Raw genomic sequence first — 22,730 nt, forward strand, 5'->3', positions numbered from 1 at the left:
AAAGGAAAGAACGCATCCGCAATCGCCAGAAGAAAATTAGACACATGTTTCCCACACAGCGGCAAAGAAATTCGTTTATTGAAAACACGTATGAGACGTTTCTGCGAAACCTCAACCTGCGAGCAGGCAACAGAGATATGAAAATTCATCGAACATCAAAACTAATATCCTTAGGATACTCGAATTGAGTGCTCGACTACACATGTGTCCTAACATAGTAGGACGAGGGTAACCGCAAAGGGACTGGAGTCGTATGCTAAGCGAAATTGCTTTCGCATGGCGACCGAGCTTTATGAAATTCAATGGAGCTGAAATGCTCAACAGTCTACAACATCATCTTCGAGGAAAAGGCATCGCGATGATTAGATATTCGATTCTCGGCCTCGACTTAGTTCTTCTTCGATAACCTTGATGGTGCGCTACTCCGCGACGAGCTCGAAGCTTTCTGCTGCGAAGACGAGCCTCCAGTCCCAGTTGTTGAGCTGGATGCTTTGATGGTTTCTGATCTCTTCTTGCTTTTCTCGACGGTTTGCAAGAATCGATCCCTTTCTTCTTCGTTTTCTATCGAATGTTCATTAGTGGAGTTACTCCTCAGACATAGGCTAACATACTATCACTAGGCTTCTTCTTGACCAAGACGAGCACAGCATTATGGGGGCTATTAGAGCCAGTCATCGTGAAGCCATGAGCATTCATGAACGGTCGCCCTAGAAGGAGCTCCCACTCTCCCATCGACTCCGCTACGCAAAATCGAACGGTCTCAAATTGTGCCATTCCATTCCGGTCGTCCTTGACCTCTATCTCTACGTAATGCGTCGGGGCATATGGGCCACTACCTGGCGTAACATACACCGTCAGATGTTGCTTGAATATGGGGCGTTCGGGGAAGGCATATCGTCGAAGGAAGTCCTTCGTGACGATGTTGTCCGGTGAGCCAGTGTCGTAAAGCACTTTTTCTGCTCGAAATCTGCCCAAGTGGTCCTTGATACTGATAGCCGATGTGCAAAACTCGGGGCTGGCGGGATCTGACGTCGCCGGCGTGTAAATCTCTCCGTCTCTGGACGAGCCTACGCTAAGGCTAATTTGATCAGAGTTATACTCGTCAGGGAAGTTGTTAGCTGCAACCCCCTTTGTGGACGGTGCCATTGTCGACTCGTCCAAAATCGTACTGGGATTTCGGGACAAAATGCTATCGTCGTTAGGATTTGTCGAAGCTTGAGATGTTACTTCCATCCCTTCGCCCCCAAAAGACCTTTGATTCGGGTTTACCAATCCAGCAGGCAACCCAATTGACTGCCCACCGACCCCAGCGAGTATAATGGTATCTGCTCCCTTCAACTGCGAAGGTAGTACATCTTCCTCTGTAGGGTCCGCTGCTGGACATGTGCTCTGCCTGAACGGACGCAGTTTTTTCCATTGTTCTGATCTAAATCGTATCAAATTTCCAAGTGTAGACAGTGGCCTGCCATTTGGTTGAGCCCCTGTAGCCCCCTCGCCGCTCTCAACGAAGAAATCTGAAGGGCCAACAGCCCCTGTCGTAAGGATGTTGTCTTTAAGGCTCACCCTACGCCTGCCAAAGCAATTAAGCATCTTTTCAATAGGAGCTACTTCTGCCTATGTCTCTTCGAGCGTGGATTTTGTTGTATTGTTCTACCGAGGCTTCTTGGCGCGGTGGAATCTTCAGCAGTCCTGCAGCGACAAGTTGATCTTCCTTCGGGAAACGTTTGCTATGGAGAGGATTGGGTGACGCGCAGGCTTGTATGTGAGGATATTGTATGTGAGGATAGCTTTAGCCGATGATGTGCAATTGCTCTTGCGTAAGTTATAGCGGAGGTGCTGTTTTGCCCCGTCTTTGCTCTTGTCAGATCCAAGCACAGTGTGGCGTGGGATAATTCAAGAAAGTACCACAGAATTCTTGAGAATGATTGAGCAGAATCTGAAGGTCTATCGAAGCGTTCCGGAGATGAGATAGTGAGTGCTCGGTGTTAGCACTATCGACGAAGAGTAGGATCACAGGACTTCACGCAGGGGGAATGGAACGACGTCCATTTTCGCTCTAAATCCTGGATTCTCTAATACCACAGCCTAAGAAAGGAACTTGTATTTGTGTCCGCGATTTAGGGAGGAAATGAGTGGTGTATCTAGACTTTCTGCTTGAATAACTGGGAATACTGTGGTTTTCGGGCATGGGTAAACTCGCCTACAGCTTGTAGTTGCGGCTTAGCTTCAACCTGGTAAATTATTGCAAAGCCTGTGGCTCAACCTACAGCATACACACTTTGATTTATGTGGTGGGAAGTCTCATTGATTTGTCTGTGGAGTGTGGCGGGACAGCACCTAGTCTGCCTGTGCTACATACTTGGAACTAGCCATTTGCACTCTCTACTTATGTAAGATTTTATTACTAACTAATAAGTACTGTTTGCAGCTCCTACAAAAACAATTTGAACGCTCGAAAAGCTAATAAATCTTTAGCGTCATGAATTAACGAGTAAAACGGACTATAGTAACTTACGCGGCGGTGCACGCGAATATTTCAACACGTCTGGCGTTGGTTACGATAGCGAGACTCATAGAGAACATCATCGTAAAAGCACAAAGTACGGCAAGACGGCGCCCTAGATCCTGCACGAAGAACAGAGCTATCGTTGAAATTAGAGGCGAAGTGGAAGCAAGCATTGTGGCAAAAATGTCTACAGCCTTCTTGATGTGGGTATCGGAATATCGAAAGAGGTTCCCCTCTTGACTGGGGTTCTCTACATCGGAAGGGATTGGCTTCTGGTTGTTGTGAGCATTGTGTGAGGCTCTGACGGTTTTTCTTACTTTGAATTGGCGCAAGAGTTTTTCTCCAGCGTGAAAGACTGGCCCCGCCATCACTCGCGTGAACAGATCGTTCTCTCCCGCTCGATCAGTCAACGTGATAAGATCTGGCATACTTTCTTTGTCGTAAACTGGTATCTCGGGAAGGCCTAAGTCCTTTCCGAGAAACGCAATCCCACCTATCAGGTCCGGGCGTAGCATACATTCCCTGAGCATCTCAACATCTCGTGGTCTGGCAGGCGATCGGCCTAATATCTTCGAGAATCGCGACATAGACTCATCTGCCCATTGTCAGCGGCAGGCAGAATTGACCGACAGGGGCATTGAACAGTATTCTTTCAGCTTGTCCCGAATTTCTAGAGCCTTATCCCACTGCTCTCCTCCACAGCCCCGGGTTTTCGAAGTACTGACCAGTTCCCAGTCAAACTCGTATAGCTCAGATTCTTTCTCCGAATTCCTACGATCACGCTGGCAGATTTCGGTGTACTCTTCTTCCAGCTTCACAAGCTCGGCTTGCAAGAAAAGCAAATCGCGGCTTGATTGAACCTTGAACTGCCGGAATATGAGATAGTCCTCGTCGACCATCAAATGAGCCAATTTAGAATAGCCTTGAGGAGGTGACATTGGGAGTCGACTATTTAACTCAATGGATAACAAATCGTCGAAAAGATCAACGAGAGGATTCTGGCTTTTCACATCGGCGTGGACGTGCATCATCTCCAAGCTTAAGTATCTTTTAGCTGAGTGATCCACCAACAGGTACTTTCATGTTGTCGCACTCTGATTTGTTGTTGGTTTGCAACCAACAAGTCTGCAGCTGCACAACACAGGGAACTTCACAACTTACCAATGAGGATCTTCACTGGCTTGCATATGGCTTTACCGCAACAAGAATAACGACAGCCTGAATTTTATAATTCACTTGATATTCGGCATCAGAGCCTGACGATACGCCCATAAGAAAAGCCTTATCAAGGCTCAATGGACATATGATCTTGCGCCATCATGTTTGTTCGGTCTTGTCCTTCCTCTCCACGTCGATGGATACGATCGCATAATTACGGATGCTAATTTTTGATCCAGTCTGGAGTCCTAAAAGCTTAAAGAGCCGCAAATATCACGGCAGGTTTTCGCTCAATTTCGAAGCCATGTACTCGTTTCCACGGTTCAATGATGCCACAGAACATATTTGCACTTGTCATCGAAATTAGACATGCTGCTGGACTATCGCTGCCAGATGGTATCCCGGTTATTGCTCTTTGCGACTTTGAAAACTCTCAAAACTGGGTGTCGCGAGGCTTAGTTGAATATCTTTCTTCGAAAATTACTGGAGCGCCAACTCATCACCCGCAACTTGACCATGGGCTCGTCAAAATACGCTGGAACTGTGAAAGACTAAAGCAATACGATCAAGAGGGGTCATTTCTTGTGGAAGCTAAAGCCAAGTTCAAGATAGTCTTCGGTTGTGGGCACATGAAACGTGGCGGTCATATTATATCTACATCTCGAAGTTTCCCTTCCTCCAACTCGACAAGGCTTTTCCAATCTCGGCGATCGAAGACAGATCCTTTTCTTTCGAATGAAGTGACAAGAGCATTCCATGAAGGTGTGAAGAGTGGAACGTTGCTTCGCCTGAAACAAGTTCCATCTGTTATTTTGAATCAAACCTTATGTGATTCTGTCGAGGAACTGGAGAAGTCGCTGGAATTTGTCAGCACGTCGAACAATCTTGTCGAGCAGGCTTTAACAATATCAGACGGCCAGACTCTAGATGAACACATGGCAGAGTTAACAAACCTGATTCCAACATTTCCACCGGTAGTGGCTCACTCGTCAGGTGATTCTGACACAACAGAGCTGTCTGAATATACGCTACTCTCAACGAATACTTCTCTCTCGACAGGCAGCCCACAAATCAAACAAATACCTCGTCTAAGTCTCCTTGGTCGCCACCCAGATGTATCTCTGAGCGGGCCTGAAGCCCAAGGTGACCCACTTTATGATTGGCAAAATCAGTCAACATTTGATGATCCAGCTCGATGGTTTTGCTCTCAGATCCCTGAGAGTAAATACGAAAACAGTTCTAGATCTGCTTCTTCTGCCAAAGGATCGGCTACGCCACGGACAGCTACTCTGGATGAGACGGCACAGTTGGTTCTCGAGGAGGCAGGAATTGTAGCTGATCATGAGACGTCTTTATATTGGACTTGGGACAAAGACGCTCATAGGTACAAGCACTTTGATGAGGGGTGTGAGGAACCAGTTTGGTACTGCCCTCCCGTAACTTGATGAAGTGGGGAGATACGTTCATGCCACAAGTGATTTGGCTGTTATTTTTATTTGGACTAGTTGTTCCTGGATTTCGTGGGTTTGGGTTTATTTGTGTTCTTTTTAAAATCCACTGGGGATAAAATCTTTGTTGGCGAGGAAGCTTGTTAGACATACATTGTCGTTGAAGGAGATGTAACATTCGTTTCCGTACATGTTCGAGGAGGAAGAGAACCAAAATTTCCTTGATCATTTTACAATTATCTACAAGCGCAGCTATGGGAAATATGTTTACAGATTTTATATGAGATGTTATAAAGAACCAAATCTAAATTCCGGATAACTAACTCTGTTTGAAATAACTTCACTATCATGCCCACATGGGTGCTTTAAAGACAAATCAAAACAGCAGTACAGTTGCCTATATCTGACCAACTAGTCAGTTCAATTTTGGGACCAACGAAATTAAACTTGTGTCAACTGCAGTCTTGTAATTCATAAATTGTTTCAGCCACATGCTCCACAGGGCAGGTCTCACTCTTTTAAGAGAGCCTCGCTTAGAGCTCAAACTGTTATTGTGTAAGTTGCGATAGTCTCCCGTAGTGCTAGCTGAACGTTAGTCATAGTAGATACTGAAGAATGTGATGATTTAAAATTCTATAGCTAACTTCGTTAAACTTCTCAATATAGGAAATAGTACAACATGTTACAAAGCAATATTGTAAGGAATATAGACAGGGCACGGCTCCTACGCCTGGACGTTTCAACTCCTCCGCCACTCAAATATGAAACATTCAATTGGTGAACGGAATACAATTCGTTTTGTTGTTCAAAGTCGACCTCAAGTTGGTGGATTGTACCACACAGGCTCTGCACAACCTGGGTCGTAATGTTTAAACCTCTCATACGTTTCATCCCATATCCAATATTCCCTTGTCTCCTCTTCGGCGGCTCTGCGCGCATCATCTAGCATAGCCTGATCCATGGGTGTTAAGTTTTCATAGCAAGTAACATGAAAAGCAGTCCGTGGTGTAGATTGATCCGCTGAAGCATGAGGCGTCGTAATTTGAGGACGCACCCATGATTGGGGATCTTCATGTGGAGGTTGCTCAAGCCACCGAGTCTGGCTGTAATATCTATCAATTGAAGTTGAATGAGATATTTCTCCTCTCGATACTTCCGGGCGAGAGTGGGTAAAGCCGCTATTGTAAAATTCGTCAGAAAGGGTCGTCCTAGTGGAAGGAATACCCCGGGAATCGTTGCTGAGAGTTGCAAGCGAGTTCGAGGTGAGATGCGTGATATCCATGGTTGTCTGGCTTGATATTGTGACAGATGAATAATTGGTCGATAAAGCATTATTGTTGGACGATAACAAGTCGTCGTCGATCGTAGCTTCAACACTATGGAAGTGATGTAGTTCGTCTTCCAGCTCCGCAAACGAGGGAAACAATACATCGTCCACGGTGGAGGAGTCTGGCATCCTTTTAACAGGAAGAAGAACTCGGTCTCTTATTCCTGAACCAAAAGAACTAGCTGCCCAAGAAGAAATTTGAGGCTCTTTATTAGAGCGAACCGAACGTGTGCTTCTGGAAGCTATAGCCTCTGTTGGTGCGGTTGACGCACAGCCAAAGAGTATTTTGAAATGTGCCTTGGGTTCGATGAAAAATATGCCTTCTTCGGATTGTTGTCCCAATTTCTCACAACTCCAACGTATTGTGATGAACGATTCGTCTTCCGGTCTATGACGTTTCAGACGTATCCTAGATCTCATGCCTGCCCAACGCCTAAATAGAAGGTCTACAAAGCCTTTTGATACCCAATTGTCTTTGCTTCGGTTGTCACATAAAGCAATAATTGGAACGGATCGCTTTAACGTGAATTCAGACGCTCGTTCGATCTCGATAATTACAGCGTACAGTTTCTATAGTTATAGTTATTTTCTGATGTACTATAGGAGAGTTGTCGAAAGCCATGCTCACTTCTTCTTCCTGCGCCCGAGAGCCGAGCTTGGAGGCAGTTGCGCCTCGTGATGAACGGAGGGCGCATTGTGATAACCCATTCATGGAATTAGGCCCTCTAATGTCCTAAAGAGCCGCACGAAGACAGGGGTGGATATATGCGGGGGACCGTTGAGCCTCAAGTATATCACGACTGGGCGGAATTTGGTCGTTAGGTCTGGCAAACAAGATCGGCGAGCAAGAGCCTCAAGCGCTACTTGTATCTACTGTGAAGGCGGTGAACGGCGGTTTCCGTATTCTCGGAGTTCTGTTGTCACCCATTCCTCGCTTAAAATAGCCTGTGACAGTATTGGGGGTGTTGGACGAATGTAGATTGGCTCGCTAGGAGGATTTGTATCGGTTTCCCTTTCTGACAACACATGCATGATATTGGTTCTCGGGCGTCCATTTGGGGCGAGAAAATAGGCGAGTAACCATAAGCCATGATATGCCCAGATATATCGTAGATTTCTGCTGGGCTTGGGCCAATCAATATACATCCAGTTGCTTCTCTGGTTGAGAACTAGAAGAGAAAGAGGAGAAGATGCTGTGAAAAAATTATGAATCAGATCCCCCTTGAAAGTGTAAGAGCTTTCAGCCAAATTCACTCGTCAATATACTTGCTAGCAAGACTATAAGTCGATGCCGAAAAAAGAGGAAATGAAGGAATCGAAACGTGATAATATTAAGGCTAGGTCATGACAGTGAGAAGTTATTCAAGAATTGGTATTAGCGTAGACATTCTTTGGCAGACGTAGCTTTCTAGGAAGGATAGTATCATTGATTTCGTTGTGATATGCAAGGAAGCTTCAAACATGTTCTAGAAAGGGGTGCGTAGATCGTTTAACAACATATGGTCTGCAAACCACCAATGCCGATATTTGGTGACAGTCTGCAGTACCCATAAATAGCACATAAACTGCCATCGAAATAAGAAGTTGCACAACGCAAGCCGCTACCTCCGTTCAGCCTATTTATGCGCCGTTTACGAAATATTTGTCTGGATCTGAATTGAAAAGCAATTATGTGCGGTGAGTGCTTACTATTGCATAAAAAGAACTGTACTGTCGTTCGATCTACACACGCGAGAAAACAAACAATGAAGATTTCTTCGATTCCTGAACATGCCACAAACTCCTGTTCAGGCCCCTTTTCAAGCGTGGACCGAATAGAGATGCACGACTTATAGACAAGCCCTTAGACAAATTACCAGCTTAATTCAGGCCTGTGGATACACAGCAGGAATAAGGACTCACTGGTTTCCAAAGTACGGAAGCGAAAATAACCTGTGAAACTCCAGATTCCAGATTATACTACATTTGGAGCATATATACTGAGTAATTTTTGCCTGGGCGTCAACTTAAGGCTTAGACTGAATAACATGATTCGTGAGAACTCTGCAGCACAAGGGTTCTGTCCAATGGAGCTTCGCATCTCCACAGATAGACGAAAGATCCTAAAAACGGAGACCGCCTACCGTAAACGCCTAACACGAAGTGTGCAGACTCAGGGGCCCTGTAGGCACATTTGAACTAGCAACGCTAGCGACTGACATCAAGCGGCCGCTTCCACCACCACCTCCTTCAAAACAGCGAACTGGTTCTGAACGTACATTCTCCAGATACTCTCGTCTCCCCACATATCGGATCAAGACGTAGCAGCTCCAGGCGAATGTATATTTAATCAACAGCAACTGCAACGACGGGAGGTTTTCGGCGCCAGTCAGCCGTTAGCGACAAGTGAACTTAGACTGAGAACTGGGGTAATTATCGTATCGACACAAGGTTGTGATCCCTTTCAGGACATTAGATAGCCTCGGAGCTCCAAGCCAGCGCTGATCCTTGAGTGAGGTTTTCTATCTACGACAAAACCTCGATCAAGGCGACCCGGCTTTCACAAAAATCTCTTCAGCGTCAACGGATCTCTCAAGCCGCTAATTAAAGGTTCTACAACACACCCGTCGCGGAATTCTTACGCAAACCGGATTCAAGAGACGAGTATACCCATTCTGGAAGATTTCTCGCCGAGAAAAAAGTTGCAATTACACTCATTGCCCTCGCGCCCACCACTCGATACAACGAGAGCGACAACAAGCACGACTGCTTCGCAGTGACGAAAAACAAGCCCGTGCCGAACAAGAAAGGTACACAGACAAAGAACACCCATGACGATATCAGGACTCCTGTGCGGTCGCGGGAAGGTGATGAATCGAACGCACAATACGACTAGAGCTAGAAATTCAGAGCAAGCCGAGCCGCACGTTCGGGCGCATATACTTCACGGAGTACAGGGCCCAGAGAACACTATCGTTGAAGTGCCGGCTAGCATGTTGCTTGGGTCGCCTAGAGAGGCGCCTTCGTATAGTATCCAAAGCTTATCGAGGTATATGCGCGAACGGCGGAACAAACTACCGCCAATTTTCAGAACCAGAACCACAAAAAGAGAGCATGGTGAAGGGAACAAGTCATCCGAAGAGTTGAGATCCAGCCTTGCACCGCAGAAACACGACGATAATGCAATGGGATCACAAAAGTCCCTTCGAAGTGTCACAGTGGAAACAAGTCTTGTTCCGATCTCCTCATCGCAGATGGTCCGCCACTCTCAGGAGCTGGCTCCACGCTCTTTGACCAAAGACTTGACAACGGAATCAAATGAGTCCGCTACTCTACTTGCAGATCCCGAGGTGATTGGCAATTCCCGCAATAACAGAGTAGACCTCAGGGGAGCTTTAGAGCAAGGCACAATTTTGATAGCATCGAGACTGCCCACTCAGAATGCCGCTCAAACGAACTCAGCGTCTACGTCGACTGCCCCGTCGGCACCAGGCTCGTCAAAAAGCTTTGTTCCGTCACCACTTCGGGACCCAAGTCAAGCATCGTGGATGGGTGCTGCGATGGTAAAAGCACCAAAAGGCGAACCTCAAGCACGACACATCTTTTACGATAGTGGATCAACTGACAACATGATTACCACAGCCCTGGCCAGTTCAATCGGCCTGGAATATCGTCCGATTCTACCCAAGGATCTTAAGGTCTATGGAGGTGCCAACCATAGCTTCATTCCCAAATACTATGTCCAATTAGAATTGAAGGACGATGGACATGGAATAAAAGAGTACACCAAAGTTTCTTTCAATGTTGCCGACACGTTGGGTGGTTGGTCTTTGCTGGTTGGCCGGACATTCATGAGTGAACACAATCTTGGTCTTGCTCGTGTCAGCGATCCCCAATCGCTGGTATTGACAGCAAGAGCAGCTAGCAAAGGTTTGTACCTGCTCGATAATTACTATGTAGACAGTCAGCTAATGAAAATTATCAGAGGAAAAGCGAAAGCAACAACAGTGGATCGAAGAAACCAAGAAGAAGGCGAAAATACGTCAGGACTCCCAGAACAATGGTTCGACGACGGCTGGATCAAGTACATCTCGCGGACACCACACCATCGCTTCATCTTGTACCACTGTACCATCAAGTGGTACCACAAGCACTTCAAAAAGCAAGTGAACCTTCCCACACTACTTGACGTAAAGAGTCAAATGTCGTTGACTTCGGCCTCGCTACCAAGTGCAAGGGACGGCCCCGCAACCTTAATTTGGGAGACTCCACCCCGAAACGCTAATGGATATCCGTACTCGATCATCTCCTTTTTCCAGACCTCACATCTGTAAATATCACTCCAGCAGGTGCTTGCTAGTGCCTCTACCCACTTCGTTGAGCAGATCTTTTTGTTTGTTGATATTGGGCGGCATTTTGACGATTTACCTTAACCACATCAAAACGCATCGACTTTCCTTTCCTTCGTTTTCTTTCAGCAGCCAACGGAACATATGGATAGACGAAACTTTTGCAGAAATCAGCCTGCGACGTACATATCTTCTGCTTTGGTTGTCCTCTCTCGGAAAGGACGATCGAATGATCTGAAGCAGAATTTGACTGGACGACTCTAGAATGGCGATGACGAAATGTGCATTATTTCCTTTGGCTTAAAAACTTTGACGATACCCTTTTCATTACCAAATTTCGACACACTTTACCGATCATTAGAAGGGAAATTATGCGGTAGGACAAAATACGGCTGGAGTATGGGAGTCCACCATATGCGAAGGTTAATCGCAGGAATACATACAGGAGCCCGATATAGCGGCTTGTTCATTGGAGTTTGCTCCATGTTAGAGGATAATTGCAGGAATAACTGCAGATTCCCAAGATGTATGAAGGGCAACGTTGGTTCGGGCAAGCATGTATATGACTTATGATTGATGGGTTACGAGAGATTTCTTCGATAATTTTTTAACATAATAGATACCAAAATAAGATTAGGAGAAGGAAATACAAGAAAAAAGCTTTGAAGAGAGGTTCACTTCCAGTGTTTTTGACTGCTCGTCTCTATCATCATATCAGAAATCTCCACGTCGAAGCAAATACACAAGTACAGATCTTAGTTGGTGTCACAACATGACTCGTCCCTCGCAGGTTGTTGCTAATTGAGACTCCCTGGTTCTTGCAGCAAACAAATCAACTCTTCGAGTTTAAAGCTAGAAAAGCATTCTAGCAAATGAACAACCACCACGTCCCTAGTTTTGCAACACACCTCGGTGGAAAGGAAAGATGATGGACACATCTCAACCACATCCTCCAGAGATCAACTAGATGTACTCAATTTCTAGCTGCCTCTGTTCGCTCCAGCCAAGTCTGGCGAATAGCACAACATGATTTTGTAGGGTTCCAGGGCTTAAACTGGCGCGAACCATTCTTAAGATAAGTATTATGAGGCCCAGGTCGTAGAATCTGGGAGTTCGGCCTGTAAAGTAACTCTATTGAGCCCCTGCAAGTCTCCGTCATCTGAGCAATCCAACCCATAGCTTCAACAGAGGGATGAAAATAATGAGTCAGCATATACACATTTTAACATTAATGCACCACCGCTGCATGCAGAAAAGAAGATCCTTAGACTTCGGACTATGTACAAGTTGACCCCGGTGCGCTGTACCCGGTCTTTGATTGCTGGTATAACCGCCAGAATCTGTCGGTATCAAGACCCGATCCAACGCCGTTCAAACGAATATGTCTTCGCTTCAGTAGCTACCCGCGTCAACGTCCCGATTGGTAAAATTGCATATCAACTAAGAGGAAATACGGCGCTCAACCTATTGCTCTGTTCCGTGGAGCAACAAAGTACTGGCCCGATCTAGACTGGATATCATAAACTCCATGAATCACGTCCGGCTTTGCTCTATTTGCCGCACTCTTCGAGTCGTCGTTGTGATCATAATTCCCGTCATAACTAATACCATAATTGAGCCGTCGTCGTCTCCTCACATACTCCGAAGTTCCACAGAACGATTCTTCAGGTGCGGTGGAAGAACTTCCATTACTACTCTCGCTGCGTACGGTTTGGTTTCTCGAAGGCATCTTATCATCTTGAGTATACAATCAGCTACAATGACCTGGGATGGAAGAGTACGAATCATTTACCATCAGGAACACGAACACTCCCCATACGACCCGCAGTATACACCTGAGCTCTCATACGATCATTACTCGACATCGCCTCACTCTCATACTTCCACTGCAAACCCAACCTCTGATTCCCAAAAACCTGTTCTGTAACCAATAACACCGCATTTTCGACCCCAGGAACAACACGAAACCCAACTTTGCTCGTCTTCACATTATAGGGATGAAGCGACAACACCAGCTCAACATACGAGTCTGCGGGCACGTATTCCGCACCGCTCCTAGACTGGTATGGGAGCACATGGTGTAGCGGAAACTCATTCTCAATGACGAAGTTCTCGGAGACGCAGTTTTCGGTGTATGTGCTATCGTACGAGAGCGTGACGTTTTTAAACCTTCCGCGAGGTAATGTTACGGTCGCTTTTGCGTTCGCGATTACGATATCTGTTGGTGCTGGTGCGATGGTTTCGATTGTCGGAGGGATGTAGTACGTGTGGTTGTCCGTCGGAGATCCAGCGACCTCGTGTACATTCTTGGAATCTTGTTCGAGGACGCCGAAATCGCCTGGGAGTTCGAAGATCCCTGATGTTGGATTTGTTTCCAACTTCTGTCGAGGAACTGCGATAAAATTGTGTGGGAGGCTGAGAGTGTTGTTGGCTCTGGCGCTCTTGACATTGGTTCTTTTCGATTCAGAACGGTGCAAGAGTCGTCTGATAGCCTCCATATTTGGTAGAGGAGAACATCGCCTGCTTATTGATCATTTGAAACGATAGCATTCATCGTTGTGCTACACTCGACCGTTAGATTCCGGCCTTCGTGGTTGAGTATGTTCGATTTGTGCGTCCAGCACAACAACAACATTCCGAACATGAAATCCCTCCTATGCAGCCATGTGAGCGGGGTACCAATTTCAATGGGAGTTTGCTCAGCTAAGGATTCAGACGTGGCAGGGCTGGTAAAACCTTGCTTAACGGCAACCCTTTCTCATGATGATCTTTCATTGGCAAGGCTTTATCGCTGGCTGATTCACGGTTGGATGCGCATTTCTTCATGTGCAGCAGAAGGCAGTGGAAGTAGGTTTATATTGTCATTGGCCGCCTCCTCGAAAGAAGTCCCTTTGCTCCCTTGGACTTGAGATGGATGGTCAATTCTGCAGTTGTGATTCGACATGGCAAATGCAAGCGACAGCCCAATCTACGCCAGCTTATGGTGCATCGGCGTAACAATTCGCAAGCTCGCCCTCCACCTTCTAAAGCCACAACTAAGCTTTGTGAAAAACAAATTATTTCCCGCAACGAGGAAGGACGACTTGAACCTGACGATTACGGATCTGGATCTCATAACCCAGAATATATGCCAATTCAAACATCCTTCATCATTCCCATCATCACCTTCCCAACAAAGGCGCTCTCTCGCCATTGCCCTCTTCATCATCGCCTTTCGGCATGGATTTGAACTTTCCATCATCAACCTTTTGAACAGCCCAGCTTCCTTCCTTTGCCGCACTCTCAAAAAATTCCTGGTTCTCCTCAAAACTCCTTCCGCCACTCTCAGGACAATATTTCCATGTCCACCAGCCAGCGAAAGTGTTTGTCGCAGCGAAAACGAGGAATAGCCAATACTTCAAGTTGTTGAATCCGATTGGGGTCAAAAGGGTAACGGCGAAATTAGCCAACCCCCAAACTATCACAGAGATAGCAGACCCTTGTGCTCTCGCTGCAGATGGATATATTTCGGTAGGAATGAGCCAAACGGTAGCTAACCATCCGATTCCAAATATTGCCGTCGCAGCGAAGAGTATAATACTTCCAGGGATTTCTATCGCAAGATCTGGTACGCCTGAGACTTCGTTAAGTCCACCGAAAAGCGTGAGAAGCAGAAAAGAGACGGATAGACCAATAGAGCCCCAGACCATCAACTTTCGACGACCAACAACGTCGATGAGGAGCCAAGCAAAGGTCATGAAGCAAAAGTACGAAATGTAGTTTCCCAGAGTCAGGTACTCTGCCTTTCGGGTCTCGAAGCTTAGAAGCTCGAAGATCTGAGGCCCGTAAACCGATACAGCGCCATAACCTAGGCTTGCATATTAGAACCGCACTTTGAGTGTTATGGAACGGGGATAATACCAGTAAGTGCTTGATTAACTTGACCCATTACAGTCACCATCGAAGGGTGAAATTGTGATCCGCCTGGAAGAAGCATGTCCTTGTACTCCACTTTCGCATCACTCTCCTCTTCTTGCGCCTTTTGTAGTTCGTCAAACTTACTCTTGCCATCCTCATCGCCGTGAATGTCTTTGAGAGCTGATTTTGCATCTTTCTCTCTTTCCATGCTCATGAACCATCTTGGTGTTTCGGGAAGTCTACTTATGACTGCAATAAGAAGCACAGGGAATATCTGCATAGCGATGATTGGAACCCGCCACGCCCATTGGTTTTCCTTCCCGAGAGCAGCTGTGATACCGAGGTTGATCGAATAAGCCATAAGAAGCCCGAAGATATTCATTTGAAACTCCTGTGCCAGAGCTTTCCCTCTGCCGCCATCGGAGGACAACTCGCTGGAATAGACAGGTATCACTGCATCGATGCCGCCTACTCCCAAGCCCATTATCACACGCCCAAAGCACATACATATGATGGCATGCCCATTCCAGTTGGAAGATTCGAGTGGGTGGATTGACGACAAGCCCGAGATGAACATCAAGATGTTTCCGAGGGCGGTTGTCGCCAGGCAAATGAATATAGATGGCTTCCGGCCATTCTTGTCCGCGAGTCGAGAAGCTATTACCGCTCCTACAGCGCAGCCGAGGTAGTATATCGACACAATTATTCCCACAATAGGCGATTCTTCTGATATCCCCATGGTGTGCAGGTATGATTTGTTGGTATTGACCAGGGACATCATTCCTAGGAAAACGTTAGGCCATTCAGATTTCAGTTGCTTATGATTGCAGACTTCATACCCTGATCGTAGCCATAGAGGGCAATAGCCGTAGACGAAAATAGAACAATTTCGTTCTTTTTCGACATGATGGATGATATACCACTGAGGGTAGATGAAGGGTTAGACATCTTGCTTCTGTATATCTCAACAGACGACGAGACTTCAACCTCTTCTGTTTTCAAAACGAGAAGGTAGAGAAGAGAAAGAGGAAGAGAAAAAAATAAAGAGATATTGTCCTACACTCCATCCCCCCACTAACGTAAATCTAACGATTCTACCCCACAAGGGTCTCTTTGAGTCTCGAGCGATCGTCATGAAAAGTTCAAGCCTTGTTGAGGGTCTTTTCTTAGCTGCAGCAGACGTCATTTGCACCGTGTGTCCCTGCTGAGGAACGGGAGCGGACACTTGACCACCAAACAAAGGTTCGCTAGCGGGACCGCGATGCAGAAACATTTCATGCTGGCGATGCTTCCATTCGCATGCTTGCCGATGCGATCGTGATTTGGATCTGGGGACGGTGAGATGCAGGGTCCGAGATCTGGAAAAATGGTTTCGTGTCACCGTCGCGTTTCCCCGTGACGATCGCCACCATCCTGGTCATATTCCACACCCAAGCGTACGAGACGAAAGCTTCACAATGCCACCTCCAGTTGTAAGAATAACACGTCATCTCGTTCGAATATTTTGTTATATTGACAATTGATAATCCAGACTCCATCTCCTCATCGGTTCGTCGTCAAGAAGCAGCAACCTCTGTCTCACAAGAAAACCACTTTGAACCAGGAATACAGGCCTAGACCTCCTCCTCCGCCACCTCCAAGCAGTACCCCACGACATGCCCCTCCATCAAGCACACCTCAATTTAACTCAACTCCAAGATTCCATCTACCATCCACGCCTCGACCATCGGCAACACCAGGGCCTCGTGTGAGCACACCCAACCCGCAAGGAAGCTATGGAGGACCAACGCCATCTGCATCCCGTTATCGTACATCGGCGAGGAAGGAAGTGAAAGCAGAAGATGCAATAAATTCAAGCTTCGATGAGGACATCCAAAACTCGATTGAATCAGAGGAGGAGGGCCAGGAGAACTGGGTAGATGAGAATCCAGAAGATGACTACAACATTGACCCCCGATCTCCGAAACGACAGCGGGTGTCCCCGTCACCTACCCCAAGTCCCTTTGAACCGTTGTTCGAACCGAGCTCGTCCGCTTCACTTCCTATACTATCTTCACCCCCACAAGCACCGATAAAACGAGCATTACCAGTAGCGGCCTCGAGATTTATGACAACCGTTCTTGGTGCTTCCCAGCAGAGTACATATCTTACGCAAGGCCAACAAGCATTCAGAAAACCACCTACCTTCCGTCCTCCCTCTCCTTCGGCTCCACAAAATCAACTCGATCCTCTACCAGAGCAATTTTCCCCACACGGAAAAGGAAGGAAATACATACCAGGCGGGTTAGCAGCGGAACTTCAGAGTTGGTTGTTCAATATCGAGAGCACGTCGCATACGGTGTCTCGTTCTAAGAATGAAGAATGGCCTATTCGGATTATCGTTGATGAAATTAGTGGTCATCCCAGAAGTGGCATGACCATGATAAGCGGACGTCGGATACATGATATGGAGAGTAATGATGATGGCCCGTCCGGCATAATTGATACGCTAGGTGAAGTTCGAGTGATACTGGCTGGAGAGGGCCAGCTTAGCGGTTTGCAGAGAGGCAGTAAAGTGGAAAAAGGAAGAGTTATTGGGATTAAAGGACCTGTGTGGGAAGTCGTTCTAGAGGATGGTAAATGGAGTGTAGGATGTGATTGGAAAGTCTTGGATGATAAAGAGTATGGCTGAGATCATTCACGAACTCAGAACTGCTCATATAAACGATCGAAGCAAATTAATTTTCTGGCTTTTGGAGCTGGATGGAAACAGCTATAAAGCTTTTACGTCGTCAAACATTAGGCACGAACAGCTCATCACACCAAAATTGCTTCGAGCTAAGGTGTGCGCTGCTTGAGATACATGTCTATTTATACCAGCTTTACACCAAGTAAGCTGTCTCGTTCCCAAAAGTTGACCGCTTCCTACCCCACCACCAAAAATCTACTTCAATATGCGACACGTCAATAAGCAATACAAACATCATGCAAGCCATTCTCTTACCACCTCTCATATTTTCCTTTCTCGCCGGACCCGAAAAGTGCGAATGGCTACATAACTTCCTCATTAGGCTATGTCGTTCGGTCGTGACTCACAACGGAAGCACGCCAAGACTTTCAGGTAATACCTTACCAACATACTCACTCAACTATCTAGGTATGTAAACAAGTGAACTTAATAATAAATTCATAACTGAGCTGTACAAATATATATATATAACTCGTCGAGCGAGGTAAAATAAAGATATCAAATACATCCACAACTCATCTACCCACTTCCCTCAACCCAACACAAAATGTCACCTCCCGCAACACTCATCCCATGCACCCCCCACGACCTCCCCCTCCTCGCAAAAATCGAATCCACAGTCTTCCTCCACGACCCCTTCGCCATCGTAGCCTTCGGCCCGAAAAAAGACACGGCGGAGAACTTGGCGTTGAGGACTAAGGGACTGTTGAAAACGTTGAAACCACAGCAGGGTAAAAGGACCAAATATGTAAAAGCGGTACTGGGGGGCGTGGTTGTGGGGTGGAGTAGTTGGAGTTTTGTTGATGTGGGGGAGGGGGTGGTCAAGGGGGGTGCGGAAGGGGAGGGGGATGGGGAGGGAGAAGGAAAAGGGGAAGAGAAAGAAGAAGATGTAGGTTGGGGCATCTCAGCCAACATTGAATTCCTCCAAGATGTCTTTATAAAAGGCGATGAAATGATGATGAAATCCACTGACTCCAAACCCTACGCTAGTACGTCCTCCCTTCCCTTCCTCCCTCTTTCCCTCCTCCCTCACCTGACTTACACCCCCCAGAACTCAACGCCCTTGTAATCCTCCCCCCTTACCAACGTCGCGGGATCGGCACTCTCTTGCTTTCGGAAGGACTCAAAGAGGTAGATGCGCTCGGATTGCAATGTGTGCTCGGTGCTAGCCCCGAAGGGTATGGATTGTATGAGCGGTATGGGTTTAAGGAGGTGGGGATGATGGAGTTGAAGTTGTGGGAGTATGAAGGGGGGGAGGGGTTGGGGGAGACGAGGCATGGTGTTATGAGGAGGGCTCCGCAAGGGGTGTGAAGAACTATGGTTAGAAAAATAACTCATAGGGTGGTTGAAATCTGCGCGTTGTATGTTATATTTATATCGGTACATCGTGGCTAGGACAGTATTAATAGTTTTATGCGTTGTGCGTGCTGTGTATAAAACTTTTATTTGTTGTATGTAAATAGGATAAACGAGTGGATCCTGTATCGCTCGAATTTAAACGCTTTTCATCTGCCAATCTTTTGCGCAAACTCCCAAGAAAGATAAATGTCAAAAGTTTGAACCCAAAATACACCCCAAGGATCAAACGAAGAGACATTAACCGCCAGTAACCTCTGAAGGTACCCTTCTAGATTGTAAACGAGTGTGTTGTGTATTTAAACGAAAAATCCTCCCCCAACCATACGAACTCTCAAACAAGAGTCGTCAACAGAAAACTCCATGACACAAGAAAAATGAGTTCGATGCCTAACGGCACAATCTCCATCGTATATATCTTTTTAGGGTCAGCTATAGTGCAGTCAGAAGGGTCGCGTCTCTTCAGCCTACAAGATCGTGCCAGGCTCTGTATTGTGTACAAATTGGATAAGATATTCAACTTTTATCGCCGCATAGCTAAGCAGGGCGTCGGTGTAACGAATGTGCTACGTGACGAGGAGGCTCTTGTTATGAGCCTCGAGCTGCCTGACCCAATCCCTGATGTAAGTGTTAGTAGGTCGCACTAAGGACGACAATCCTAGAGGCACACTTACCAAGCATCTGGGAGGCCAAGATCGCGATCTGACCAGATCTTTTGTACCACTTGGAGGCTTTGGTCAATATTGCCAAATCGGCTCCAATCTTTCAATCTTTGAAACTCGCGCAAGATTGATGCCCTATCGTTCGGTGTCGTTGCCGCACCCCCTATGATGAATAGGGGAAATAAAATGCAATTTAATGCCGGGTCATTCTCCTCGATCTTTGCCATGTCAGCGACCGTTGTTGCAACAAGTTTTTGAATCTCGATGTCGTTTGACGGTGAGGTGTATATGATTGAAAAAAGCCAAATGAATAAAGCTCTCTTGTACATATCGAGCACTTCAGCCTCTCTCGAGGTAGCTCTTTTGGGCATCCATTTACGAATGTCTGCAGCAAGTTCCACCGCGCAGATGACATGAGGCACTGGAGTGTCTAAAATCACTTGCTCGCGTAATGAGGAAATTCGACATGCAAAATCGTTAAAACCGTCACTAAAATCCATCATAAAAGGAGTCTGTTCAGAATCATAGAATGTGTTTTGAAATCGAAATTTCGAAATATGAGAATAAGGCAACGTGACAGTTGCAAGCGACTCGTGGTAATCGAAAAATTCAAGAAGGAAAGGATTCACAGCCACGATAACATCTTGACGAGAACCCAGATCACTGGGAATCGTTGGAGTACCAGACAGTAAAAGGACCTCTCGAGCTCTAGCCAGCGGTATCAAGGATGAGTTACTGCCTTCGCATAACTCGTACAAAACGAGTAACAGACACGTGAGAAAGTTGATCTCGGTGATTTGTACCGGCAAAGGCGACGTAAGGGCTAGGGCATCTGATCGTAATTTTTTGAGACGATCTTCTTGAATTTGGATGGACTCTAGATGCAATGCGTCCTTCTCGATCTTAATCTGACTGTCATCTTCTGTTCGGAAGAAGTTAGATAGATGAGAAGCAGCTAGACTCAGCAGTGCGGACATGACAGTCCGGTCCACCTGGGCCAAGGGAACAACACTTTTCAACCATTCACTTGACGACGTCAGCACCGGTGTCATGTTCTTGGTGAAATGATGGAACAACCTCCGGTGGAGTTCGGTTTCTATGCCAGGAATCAGACTCGGAAGCTCGTATGCGAGGAATAATTGTGTAGATGAATCAGCCTCAAAGGGTTGAGATGGCACCAGGCTAGCGCCTGTACGAAAGGTAGTGCTCTGATAATTCGGAAGCCCAGTGTTTTGCCACACATCCCAATCATTCACGGTCGGAAACATGTTGAAAGTCAGATCCCCCGGGAGGCCCTCATTGATATGGCCATCATGCTGCTGTTGTATAAGTGGCGAAGGTTGGTTACTCCAGGGAAGGTTTACTGGGAATTCGACCAGCGTCTCAGATCTACGAGTGGTACGATGCGATTGAGTGTTAGCTTTTCGACGCAGAGCTCGCTGTCCGGCCGCCGTGTTCTCCCATCTTCTGACCTCTGGTAGACCCGAGCATTCGAGATTTGCCTTGGTGCAATTCAGGCAATGTGGTTTAGACTCATCGCACTTCTTTTTCCGCCCCCGACACGTCTAAGAGTACATCATTAGTACCTTGAGAGCGTAATTTACTCAGAGATGAAGACATACCTGGCAGCCAGTTCGAACGCGGGTTATGCCGGACCTTCGAACGGCGGATTGAGGGTTGCGACCCTTCGGTCGACTTGTTGAACGAGAAGAGGATGTCATAGCAGCCAAACGAAGTCAAAAACGAAGATTAAAATAAGCTTAGCTTTTGGAACAAGATCAATGATAGAAATGAATGGGTTTGTGGGAGAGGGCGGACATGAGACCAAGAGGATGACGAAAAGTGATAGAGTTTGGAGGTGATGTGAGGAAATGAGGTAGCGGAGATATGGCATTGCTCCAGCCCCAGATTTGCCTCGTCCTCGTCCTCCTGCAACCGGATTCGGTGCTTTACAGGGTGGATATTGGAAGTCGAATTTTGGTGATCTTGGAGTGCAGGGCTGGAGGTCGCGAGAAGTCGCAGGAGAGACAAGCATCTTGGAGCGTGTGCAAATGCTGACTACAGGCAAACGTCTAGGCCTGGATTGGCCTCTCTAATGATTGTGTTGTGGTATCAAATGACCGCGTAGGGTGTTGGTGGCCGTACTCGACCATGTTTGAAGGGAGATAAAGATAGAGTCAAAAGACGAAGCTCCCGAAAGTGCATATTTCTACAACGCGCAAGCTAATGCTCGCCGGGTGAGGAAGAGTCGGTGAGCAGCGGCGCAAGTGAAGAAGTGTGACGACAGAGAGTACTCCAGTAGGTAGGTAGTTGTAGTAAAGAAAAGCAGAAGCAGAAGCAGAAGCAGAAGCAGATTCGAGGAAAAGCAAGCTTGCAGCAAAAGCAATATTATTGGGTCAAACTTCCCGGCCCAGCATCCAATCATGGGCGCATTGCTTGCGGAGAACTGGAGGGGAGAACGTTGGTGGCATTATTCCATGTGTGCGTGCGAGATGTGGAACTCTGGAGAAGAGAAGACGCAGAGAGCAGAGAAGCAGCACAGCGACGACGAAACATCGCGTTACACGGCCAGAGCTTGGATCGTCCTTCGAGCCGAGGATCCAAGCGCGTCAATAGCCTTTCCTTTGTACCCCACGCGATTTAAGCGCCGTCCCCTACCAAAATATGTTTCCCTTTCCTGTTTCCATCCGCATCCGCATCCGCATCCTCATCACACCAACACAAAAAACAACAGCCCCCTTGTATGGAACTCAATCGAGATGTGGGTGTCGAATGTGATAGAATTTGAGGGAGGGTTGCGTTGTAGCGGTGGGGTCGTAGACCTGGGCCAGCTACCGACCATTAACATCCCGGCATCACCAGCCTTCGTATACGCCTCTTTGAGACCCTGGTTTCGCCTAGTCGGATCCCGTCCATCAGCCTCGCAGCGCTGCTTCACACTTTCCATCCCCGCCTCAACAGATTGACAAACTAAACTCGTTGCCAGCACTAGTAGCTCTTTTATCATCTCTGCTACGATCATCGCTGGAAAATTACACGAGTCAGCCAGCCGAGGGTGCGAGCAGGTGAGCTATAACCTTGCTGGACGTCCCTTGGTGCTGCCCATGTCTGATTGGGGACCCCTCTATTTTCAATCCTCCAGGGCGACGATCGGAAAAACGGCTTTTGTCTGTCGGTGTCTCATCACCAATCTGCAAGAAATCATTATCGCGACGCACGAGGTTTTCAACGCTTAAGACCAATGAAAAATCTACCGCAATCAGCGCCAGATATTAGGTACCTAGGTACAGATTGACTAAGGCTGACTAATTGGGGCTCGT

The 22,730-nt window shown here is 46.9% G+C and overlaps 10 protein-coding genes across 10 annotated transcripts; 4 read left to right on the forward strand and 6 right to left on the reverse strand.

Moving 5' to 3' along the window:
* Positions 1-388: 388 nt before the first annotated feature.
* GLAREA_09665 (uncharacterized protein) lies at positions 389-1,590 on the reverse strand (the record flags this gene model as incomplete). The annotated part of the gene is made up of 2 exons (XM_008086261.1): positions 389-561; positions 612-1,590. The coding sequence occupies 2 exons, from the start codon at positions 1,588-1,590 to the stop codon at positions 389-391; spliced, it is 1,152 nt and encodes a 383-aa protein (XP_008084452.1).
* A 761-nt stretch (positions 1,591-2,351) lies between these two features.
* Positions 2,352-3,444, reverse strand: GLAREA_09666 (uncharacterized protein; the record flags this gene model as incomplete). Its single annotated transcript, XM_008086262.1, has 3 exons — positions 2,352-2,382; positions 2,516-3,101; positions 3,150-3,444. The coding sequence occupies 3 exons, from the start codon at positions 3,442-3,444 to the stop codon at positions 2,352-2,354; spliced, it is 912 nt and encodes a 303-aa protein (XP_008084453.1).
* Positions 3,445-3,993: 549 nt separating this feature from the next.
* On the forward strand, positions 3,994-5,109 carry GLAREA_09667 (uncharacterized protein; the record flags this gene model as incomplete). Its single annotated transcript, XM_008086263.1, has 1 exon — positions 3,994-5,109. The coding sequence occupies one exon, from the start codon at positions 3,994-3,996 to the stop codon at positions 5,107-5,109; it is 1,116 nt and encodes a 371-aa protein (XP_008084454.1).
* Positions 5,110-5,929: 820 nt separating this feature from the next.
* Positions 5,930-6,859, reverse strand: GLAREA_09668 (uncharacterized protein; the record flags this gene model as incomplete). The annotated part of the gene is made up of 1 exon (XM_008086264.1): positions 5,930-6,859. One exon carries the CDS (start codon positions 6,857-6,859, stop codon positions 5,930-5,932), a length of 930 nt encoding a protein of 309 aa, XP_008084455.1.
* Positions 6,860-9,249: 2,390 nt separating this feature from the next.
* On the forward strand, positions 9,250-10,588 carry GLAREA_09669 (uncharacterized protein; the record flags this gene model as incomplete). The annotated part of the gene is made up of 2 exons (XM_008086265.1): positions 9,250-10,348; positions 10,404-10,588. The coding sequence occupies 2 exons, from the start codon at positions 9,250-9,252 to the stop codon at positions 10,586-10,588; spliced, it is 1,284 nt and encodes a 427-aa protein (XP_008084456.1).
* Positions 10,589-12,226: 1,638 nt separating this feature from the next.
* GLAREA_09670 (uncharacterized protein) lies at positions 12,227-13,265 on the reverse strand (the record flags this gene model as incomplete). Its single annotated transcript, XM_008086266.1, has 2 exons — positions 12,227-12,504; positions 12,560-13,265. 2 exons carry the CDS (start codon positions 13,263-13,265, stop codon positions 12,227-12,229), a joined length of 984 nt encoding a protein of 327 aa, XP_008084457.1.
* Positions 13,266-13,928: 663 nt separating this feature from the next.
* GLAREA_09671 (MFS general substrate transporter) lies at positions 13,929-15,612 on the reverse strand (the record flags this gene model as incomplete). The annotated part of the gene is made up of 3 exons (XM_008086267.1): positions 13,929-14,614; positions 14,668-15,447; positions 15,504-15,612. 3 exons carry the CDS (start codon positions 15,610-15,612, stop codon positions 13,929-13,931), a joined length of 1,575 nt encoding a protein of 524 aa, XP_008084458.1.
* Positions 15,613-16,121: 509 nt separating this feature from the next.
* Positions 16,122-17,335, forward strand: GLAREA_09672 (uncharacterized protein; the record flags this gene model as incomplete). Its single annotated transcript, XM_008086268.1, has 2 exons — positions 16,122-16,136; positions 16,196-17,335. 2 exons carry the CDS (start codon positions 16,122-16,124, stop codon positions 17,333-17,335), a joined length of 1,155 nt encoding a protein of 384 aa, XP_008084459.1.
* Positions 17,336-17,939: 604 nt separating this feature from the next.
* On the forward strand, positions 17,940-18,703 carry GLAREA_09673 (Acyl-CoA N-acyltransferases (Nat); the record flags this gene model as incomplete). The annotated part of the gene is made up of 2 exons (XM_008086269.1): positions 17,940-18,381; positions 18,444-18,703. The coding sequence occupies 2 exons, from the start codon at positions 17,940-17,942 to the stop codon at positions 18,701-18,703; spliced, it is 702 nt and encodes a 233-aa protein (XP_008084460.1).
* Positions 18,704-19,314: 611 nt separating this feature from the next.
* GLAREA_09674 (Zn2/Cys6 DNA-binding protein) lies at positions 19,315-21,131 on the reverse strand (the record flags this gene model as incomplete). The annotated part of the gene is made up of 3 exons (XM_008086270.1): positions 19,315-19,366; positions 19,423-20,975; positions 21,033-21,131. The coding sequence occupies 3 exons, from the start codon at positions 21,129-21,131 to the stop codon at positions 19,315-19,317; spliced, it is 1,704 nt and encodes a 567-aa protein (XP_008084461.1).
* Positions 21,132-22,730: the final 1,599 nt, after the last annotated feature.

The sequence above is a fragment of the Glarea lozoyensis genome (assembly GCF_000409485.1).
Source record: "Glarea lozoyensis ATCC 20868 chromosome Unknown GLAREA4, whole genome shotgun sequence".
NCBI classification, from domain to species: Eukaryota; Fungi; Ascomycota; class Leotiomycetes; order Helotiales; family Helotiaceae; genus Glarea; species Glarea lozoyensis.